This window comes from Temnothorax nylanderi, unplaced genomic scaffold (assembly GCF_030848795.1).
Source record: "Temnothorax nylanderi isolate EJ_2023f unplaced genomic scaffold, tnyl_v1.0 TNYL_tig0094_pilon, whole genome shotgun sequence".
NCBI classification, from domain to species: Eukaryota; Metazoa; Arthropoda; class Insecta; order Hymenoptera; family Formicidae; genus Temnothorax; species Temnothorax nylanderi.
Window position 1 is genome coordinate 457324 of NW_027249156.1, and position 8762 is coordinate 466085.

Genomic DNA, 8762 nt, shown 5'->3' on the forward strand with positions numbered 1-8762 from the left:
ATATCGATCGCCGACGAGGTCGAAACGCGACCTCGCAAGTTCGGAACTAAGTTCGCTCAACAACCTTGATTGGCGACGCGAGAAAGAACGCCGCTCGTCTTACTCTTGTAAGCAGTGTAAGCAGAGTAAGTCCCGACCCCCGGCCGCCAGGCCGCCACTCGCCCATTCGCCGCTCAAATCTCAAATTCGCTCAGTGTTTTGTTAGCGAAAAATTATCTTTGTTTATATGTCAACGAAAGGATTTCAATCTTTTGCGTGCACAAATCTATTATAATATACATTTATACATATATATATATATATATATATATATATAATATTGAAGAATAAGCGCACGTAAGATTGGGTACCCAATTAATAAAATTGAATATATAATGATGGATGACAGATTGCCATAGAGACACTTGTTTCAAAAGCATCTCACGTAATTATACATTAATAAATGTTAATTAATTCGATTTATTCCGAAACGAGGTCAAATGTAAATTTTTTGAAATAAAGATTATATTACAGCTGTACGCGTTAAAGTTTCACGAGCCATCTTAAGTCTGCATTTTCAAAAAAATAGCGGCTATATTTTATAGTAAGCTATTTTTAAAGCTTTCCAAACTGTCTTAAATTTATATTTTGAAGAAATAATCCTTAGACGTTTTAAAAATAAGCTCTTTCTGCTCGACTTTCTGTGAAACAATTCAAGTTCCTTCAAAATAAGTTGCTCCAAGTTCCCTTGACTGATTGTGAGTCGCGTTACTTTGCCGTACGTCGTATCAGCGGAGGGAGTCAAAATTACAGTAAATACTCCATAGGATATAGGAATTACGAGCTACGACTTGTCAGTTGTCACGCAGGAAGGCCTATGTCTATGTCGATGCTTACTGTCGCTGCTTACGTAATTGACAACATAAATATAGCTGTCCCGCGCAGCCAACGTATACGTATAGTAGCCAACATATAGGTATACAATACCGCCATCCAGCTATAATGATTTACCTAAAGCTAAATATCGCTGTCAATAATGCGATATTATATCGCGCAATTGCAAGCACAATCAATCTGCCCATCGAGCAAATCATCAGCATAGGTCATAAAAAATGTAAAAAAATCGTTAAGTATGCACATGTCTATCGCGAGTAACATTACGAATGCAAAAAGATCGTTATATACTGTAATAACGTTGCACGGGCCGCGGGCGTATGTGTGTGACGATTTCCTTCGATCGCGATCATCGCACTACACGGCCTAGGTTGGCTGCGAAATGTGTACACTGTACAGCGACTACATCATTGATCAGGTCCGTGCTGACGTTTCTATCGTTATATTTCCCGCTGACAAGGAAAGAGATAATTTAAGAGAAAAATTGCCAAAATATTAAATATCCTTTTTATTTAGAAAAAAATTAAATTGTAAATGTTAAATTCTTTTTAGAAAAAAATGTTGTTTTCTAACATCATGTCGATTTTCAGTTATTAGTTGTCACATTACATTCAACTCAATTAATCTTTCAGATATACATACACAGACCTTTCATCTTTACAAATGCCGGTTAAGCCTTAAAATTTTACTATCGTACAAACAATACCTAGATCCGATTAAGATAATGCCACACGTGACGATGGGAAACTAGGGAAATGTAGCATGAATTCGAGACATGTCTTGTCGAGATACAGAAGATAAATACGATGCACTATATGCATCGGATCTAGGATCTAGGATCGATAACGGCATAGCTGTTATCTCTGCGACTTTCACGGAAAAAATAGCGTGCATCGTTAACCTTCCAACCGTAGCGTGCGCAGAGGTTGATTGACTGCGATTATACAAATTTTATAAAAATCGTGCAAACTGATTTTCTTTATCATAATGCATATTAAATTATTAAGATAAGGTTATCAAAAATGCCTTACAAGACATATTCTATTTTACATTTGAATGTATTTTAGGATAAAATATGAAATGTGTCACAAATTCACTTTTCACACGATAACCCTATCATATTTTTATATATATCAATAAAGAAAAATTACTTTACGAAAGAGCATGATTTTATTTAGGAAAGTAGAAATGAGCTTAAAATGTCGCCTCTACAAGACCACGCTGACCACAAAATATCTCCTTCGACGAATAACTTCTTTGTAATGCAATATTCCCCCCCCCCCTTACATATTACAAATGTATTTTTTCGTTTACAACACACACCATTACATAAAACATACAATACACTCGTGTATTCAATCTTTCATTTGACACAATGACGATTAATACATTGCACAACATATATATATATATATATATATATATATAAATGTATATTCAGAATACACTTACCAATAACATTGTTTTTAAAAACATATTTCCGAGATTGCTAACATAAAAAGCATTGATCTTAAATTCTTGTCTTATGATACACTTAAACAAATATTTTTTTTTTTTCTAAAAATGTACACTATATCGTCATATACATACATATATGTATATCGACATTTATAATTTCTCTGCGAGATTTATATAAATTTAAATGCTAAAAACGCTTTCAATTGTTCGTTTCATTATGTACGCTAAAAATTGTGCGTTTTGTAATTCACGCGTATCCCAAACGCTGAGCAGAAGCGACTATTTGAAGCTGAATACCTCGTAATTTGTATGCGTCAAAATTCGTATCACCAAAAAAGCTAGTACGCGTTCCAACAATTTAAAAAAAAATTAATCTCAACAGTAATATTCCTCGTTTTCTCGTTACTGCGCAGGTGCAAAATTATATACTGGATATCTTGGTGCAAAATGTTTACCCAGACCGTAAACATATTCCGAGTCTTCTTTCTCGCGAAGATTTTTGGCGGCATATGACGATTCCTCAAAGGACGGTGAAGCTGAAAAGAAAAAAATTAAAACAATTATTTCTATACAAAACTATGATTTTGTTACATGATATAAAGATGTCGTAAGTATACTAAATATAGATTCTATTTTATCACAAATCTCAGTATTTCTCTTTTGTATGAAGAAATAACGCTAATGATTGCGCAGAACTTACGTAAGTTTGGATATAAATTAGATTCTGGTAATGGAGGCAATGCAGTATTTGCCGAAGGTATAACGAAACCAACTACCGGTGGCCTCTGTTCGGTATAATCACCGTCTATTCCCGCTGGTGGAGCACTCGGGGCATGATGAACCGAGAGCGGAACCGTTCCCACAAGGATAGGTGTTTTGGCGGACAGATTCCGATGATACCTACAATATTGCGAGCCAAGATTTATTTAAAGGAGATAAGAGAATAAAGAACTGATTAAAATGGGTAAACTATTTTATAGATTGTATAATTGATAATTGAAATAATCTAAATCATATGAAAAAAATATATGAAAAAGACATTAACCATCCTTCAACGCATGCTTCCACCTTCAACTCATATTCAAAATCGATGTACTGGCAATTAGCGAGCGAATTCGATGGCGGAAGAGGCGGAACGTTCAGATGTTGCTCGTAATCGGCGGTTCCACCGGCTTGGATCGGTCCTTTGCTGACCTCTGCTATCACAACTTCTTGTATTCTAGTCTCGGAAGGATCCGTAACACGGACAGTCACAACCTGGACCTCACGATACGTTATTACTTATCGACGAAATTTTCAATATAAAAGTTGTTCAGCCTTACGATACCATCGAGAAATATTGCCCTTTGAATCAATACAATGAACGAAAATTTAATCTCAAAGTAGAACTGTTATTGCATACCTCACGCAGTATGAGTTTGATGACGGTCACAACAACGTTTGATAAATTCTCGACATTTATCTTTATTGGCATCGATTGTCCGGGCACGTACCCTCGAGCCGGTAGTGAAAAGTTTACGGTCAAAGGTGGCGTGCCGCAACATAAGCAACAAAACGTTTTACTCATTTCTTGCTGCACGGGTTCCTGGAAATATAATTTTACAATCCACCATTATTCGTATTACTGAAATAAAAATACGTTTTAGAGCTTAATTCTCAACAAGTACCACTGTAATAAATGGTACAATATAAAAAATAAAGTCTTACATGTAATACGATTAAAATTATTTCCTCAAATTTAATAAATTTTTTACTTTTAGTCTATTTTTCTATAAATGATTAAAATGATAGATCATATATATTAAGTTTTGCAAAATTTATAGTATAATAGTTTGACAATATCAAGATATCTGCTAAAGAAAGATTACACATACTTTCAAATAGTCTAAATTAATCCTATATTTAATTTAATATTTTAATTTAAATGTAGAATTTAAAATAAATTAAATGTAAATTTATTTAATCATGAAACTTAGTACGTACAGCCGCTCTGGGTTCTTGATTCAAATCCAAAGGAACGACAACTGTGAAAAGACTCTTAGCTTCTTGATCGAACTTCCAAGGCCGATCCAGCGTGGCTTTGACGATATAACGAATGTGTCCAAACTCCGGCAATTCAAAACTACTCGGCAAGTTCATCGGTAAGGAACAAGTAAATGGAAATTTGTGTTCTCCTGATTGTATTTCAATTTCTCCACCTAACAAAAGAACATAAATAAAAGATAATAAAATAAAAATATACACATAAGGGGAAAAATTGTAATGCACAATTATGATAAAGTTGAATAAAAAATGCCTGACTTAGATTTAAATTCTTGCTGACAGAGTTTTTAAATAAAATTGATTCATTTATTGCTCAAATTTCTCCCACTGGATTCATTTTTCGTAAGGCATGTAGTTGATTATAAATATGTTTGAGACATTTAAATGTAAAATCTTTCAAGTAAAGAAAACCAAACTTGCCAAATTTAAAAATAACACTTTTTCTATTTAAATAAGTCATATTTTAATAAATTCTTTCGTAATATATCTATCTATATGTCCACATCTACGAAAAATGTTCATCCCAATTATAAAACATTAATTATTTTATCATTTATCTTCTTGTTAATAAAATAAATTTTCAAGATTGTCGCTTAACAAATTTCTTTCTTGAACATTTCATGTATTGTTTTATTTCAATTTCATTAAAATCTAGTAAACATTTTAGCCTTACCCGAAGCTGATCCAACCAAGTAATATTTTGTTTCAAAATATTCTTCATGTGCTGTGGCAACCTCATCATGATAACCTCCCTTGCGCTCAATATCTTCTTTTTTAACTACACACCAAGTATTCGCTTCACCTTTTATTTTCACGCTTATACCTGCGTAGAAAAAATTACAAACGTTATAAGTACACTCGAAAAAAGCATAGTTAAGTATCAGCTAATACTTATTTTCATTATTAACTAATTCATCAATTTTGTCTTTTCAAGTAATTTATTTTTAATCAATTTTTATCATTTCTATTAATCCATTAATTTTTTATTCTCTATTGTTTTGCATTAAAATATAGAATTTTATATTAAATTATTTCATTAATTTGCTCGACTTGTTAAATTATATTCGATTTATAAGATTTATGTTCATTAATATAAATAAAACAAAATATAAAAATCCTCTTGGTTAAAATCATTCAATGCTATTAATTGTATTTGATATAGCCTAGTGTAGTGGTACAAAACTTGAAGAAGACAAAGTGTAGCGGAGTAACAGTAGAAAGGGGAGATACAGAGGAGTATGTGTGGGCAGTATGTTCTATAATTAACTTTCACACATTGTATATGTGTGTGTATGTGCAAAAATAGAAAGAGATCGCTTGTGGAATGGCAGTGGACATGGAATTGCATTTCGTTATTATATAGCGTACTGAAAATTATGATCCTGTAACAAAAGAGATTGGAAGTTAATTTAAGTAAAATTTATTTTTTACTTAAATACATCATAATAAACAGCGTAGAGCGTAGATTGTTAGCAAAGTTAAGAATAAAATAAATATTAAGTCATTCATGTACCGATTCAAGCAATTACAGCTTTATTAACGTAAGTAATGACATTAATGCTATTAATAGATTTCCACGTAACTTGGTTGGTATCTAAAACTGATTCCACAAGTAATTAAATTAATTTAACTTAAAGGCATCTTAAAACAATATCACAAAGATATAATAAATCGAAACATAAGATAACGATGACGATATCTTTTTAACATTTTTATGACTTTAAAACTTTAAGATGCTTTTTAAATATTCTTAATGTTGTAAACATCATATAATGTTCCTTAAGAAGTATACATCTTGGACTATATTCCGATGTACGACTGATTGTCCTTAACCATATAACCAGACTTACCGCGAATCTTCTTCGTGCTGTCCAGAACAACGATGACGTTACCTCTCACCGTTTGTCCAGGATAATACGTGCTCCATTGATTGTCGAACTCTATTCGTAAGTCCTTGAGACCCATGTCGATCGTTTTTCGTTTTAGCTTCTCCGATCTTTACGACAGCACTCCTCCAATTATTTCATTTACGTTTATTATTCACCAGCAGCCGATGTTTAACGCATCGCAGCTTTTGCCGGACAAGGACACGTATCTCCTTGCTCCTTCTTCTTCTTCTTCTTCTTCTTGATGATGGTTATAGCATTCGCGATCCCAAACTACTTGTAAATTCAATCTCGATGTGGCTAAAGGACACCCGCCGACCTGCCTGGACCTGCCGAATTAGTGCCGATGACGTGCTGTTGATACATACTATAAAATCCCTCTATTGATCTATTCTCGAATTTCTCATCGATCTTCAGTCTCACACAGTCTCACACTACACCGCTACGTTCCAATATCAATGGCACATTGGCACATGCGTAGATGCGTATGGAACGGATACGGAAGGACGGAAGTATGTTGCGCACTTGGTGTTCTTCATGTGTTTTCTCACTCTTACGCGTATACGTAACGGCTTACGGCATGGCATGAGGCGTCAGGGTGACCCAGGGTGACCGCCGACCGGACTGACCGGCGTCCGGCACTGTCCGGCACTGTCCGGCACTGACCGGTGACGGCGGTGACCCTATACATTACATCGAGCACATCGAATATCGAATCCTTTTCGGGTTCGGGTGTAGATCAGTAGATGAGCATGCCTGGCGCCATCTCTAAGCCTCCCACGCGAACCCTTTTCGGGAAGCCGCGAGCCGCGAGCCGCGAGCCGTAGGCAATGGGCGTAAGATCGTAATCGTTAGATTTATTAAAAGTATAATTATTACACACGAAAATTTGACGAGTCTCAGTGATTAGATAGCTTAGGACGTTTAAGAATAAATAGGTAACGTAAGTAAATAAATATTATATTATTATTATGTGGATTACTCGGGAATGTGGGTGAAAAATTAATCTTTCAAAATGTTTAGGTTATTCTTAAAAAGAAATTTAATAAGGGACCATATAATATTTATTTTTTCTCAAACAGGATGCTTTACCGATTGTGAGAAATTCGACGCTCATGCGCAATACACCCGGTACCCGGCTCCACTCTTGGCCTTTCTGGTGGGGGGGGGGGGGTCACTGGATTCTACTCTTCACTGGGTCAATAGGGTCATTAGGGTCATTTTCGCACTAAAATGCACAGGTATCCTTATAGAGCTCTCGAGCTCGAGATGGTAGCGTAAAATTTAATTGTTCACTTCGATAGCTTGGATATTTAATTCTGGTATTGATAGGTAGGTACTTAAAATTTTAAACATTAAAACAAAATGTCAGGGTAGTTGTCATTTGTCGCATACAGTCATGATCCTTCATGATCCTTATAAATTTTAAAAGTTAATAAAAAATATGTTAATAATGTTACACAAACATAACTCAACGTTTTACTTTTTTTTTTTAATTTAATTTTTCTTGAATTTATTTTATTCCATTTAAGTTGACTAAAATTTAATTTAATTTGTTTATATGAGTCATCTCTTTTCAGCCATGTCGTACGGTACGTCACCCTGTGTAATGTGTTAACCGCCAGCAAACAGCAAATGCTATTACACGCCGCTTGCACGCCGAAAAGGATAAATTATAAAATGTGATAGATCGCGCGCGCGTGCAGTCTTTATTTGTTTCATGCGGATTTTTATTTATCTGTCTGCTTTATCTAAATCTAAAAAAACACATCCATTATGTATAATATATATGTAATACTTAATTTTACTCGCATCGAGATATATATCGTTGCAATTTGCGCGAGATTAGCGATCTGTTGGGAGACCCTTGTTCCTTTCAATTATCTATGTCGGAAACTGCGCAATTTATTGGCAAATCAATAAATCGACTACAATTTTATTGTGAATTCCGAACTCGTCAGCTCGATTGCTCAAGGTTTCGCATTTGTCATAACAAGCACTTATTGTATCGTAAATTCGCAAAATATTCGAAATATTTCGTAGAAATAACGAGACACGTGAGGTAGCACGTCCATTGTATCTCATTGAAATTTTGCGTAACTATATGCGTTCTATGCATACCATGCATCAGGCGTACGTTTTTAAATTGGACCTAAAATGTGAACGTAGTAAAATGCCGTAGTAAAAATGCGACGTCCCGTTCATCCCAATCATTTCAACTATCTCAACCATAAGCGTCGTGGACTGGCCGTTCGATCGGTCGTAAATTTCAATAATTTCATACGCCGCGCCGGCCGGTTGCAATTTTCAAGTTAAGTCGCATCAACGTACAATAATCTATAATTCTATATTTATTCCATAACGTCGTATGATATGTATCTCGAGTTTAGCTGAAAATTAACGTCGAACTCTCGAAGAGATAAAAAAAGTCTAAGCAACTGTTTTATTCATCTATATTATATTTTTACTGAAACATAGGCAATATAGGCAAATGCCTTATTA

The 8762-nt window shown here is 34.5% G+C and overlaps 1 protein-coding gene and 1 long non-coding RNA gene across 4 annotated transcripts; one reads left to right on the plus strand and one right to left on the minus strand.

The window, feature by feature from the left end:
• Positions 1-1366: 1366 nt before the first annotated feature.
• Positions 1367-6919, minus strand: LOC139775240 (arrestin domain-containing protein 17). 2 transcript variants are annotated; one of them, XM_071711076.1, is made up of 7 exons: positions 6225-6919; positions 5048-5197; positions 4315-4529; positions 3734-3916; positions 3377-3594; positions 3032-3231; positions 1367-2867 (listed from the first exon to the last, which is right to left on the minus strand). In XM_071711076.1, exons 1-7 carry the CDS (start codon positions 6337-6339, stop codon positions 2734-2736), a joined length of 1215 nt encoding a protein of 404 aa, XP_071567177.1. In that variant the 5' UTR covers positions 6340-6919; the 3' UTR covers positions 1367-2733. The 2 variants fall into 2 exon arrangements, with proteins under 2 accessions (XP_071567177.1, XP_071567178.1); XM_071711077.1 differs by having other exon boundaries at positions 3377-3588; positions 6225-6916.
• Positions 6920-7067: 148 nt separating this feature from the next.
• On the plus strand, positions 7068-8453 carry LOC139775241 (uncharacterized). 2 transcript variants are annotated; one of them, XR_011718773.1, is made up of 3 exons: positions 7068-7198; positions 7343-7501; positions 7841-8453. It is a non-coding gene; the product is annotated as an uncharacterized lncRNA (long non-coding RNA). The 2 variants fall into 2 exon arrangements; XR_011718772.1 differs by having other exon boundaries at positions 7343-8453.
• Positions 8454-8762: the final 309 nt, after the last annotated feature.

Bases quoted from the DNA above. Each gene is read 5' to 3' on its own strand.
- LOC139775240 (XM_071711076.1), bottom strand. From the start codon at position 6,339: ATGGGTCTCAAGGACTTACGAATAGAGTTCGACAATCAATGGAGCACG. The intron at 3,595-3,733 runs GTATGCAATAAC...ACGTATCGTGAG, and splicing joins TCAAACTCATACTGCGTGAG to GTCCAGGTTGTGACTGTCCG. The intron at 3,232-3,376 runs GTTAATGTCTTT...GCAATATTGTAG, and splicing joins GAAGCATGCGTTGAAGGATG to GTATCATCGGAATCTGTCCG.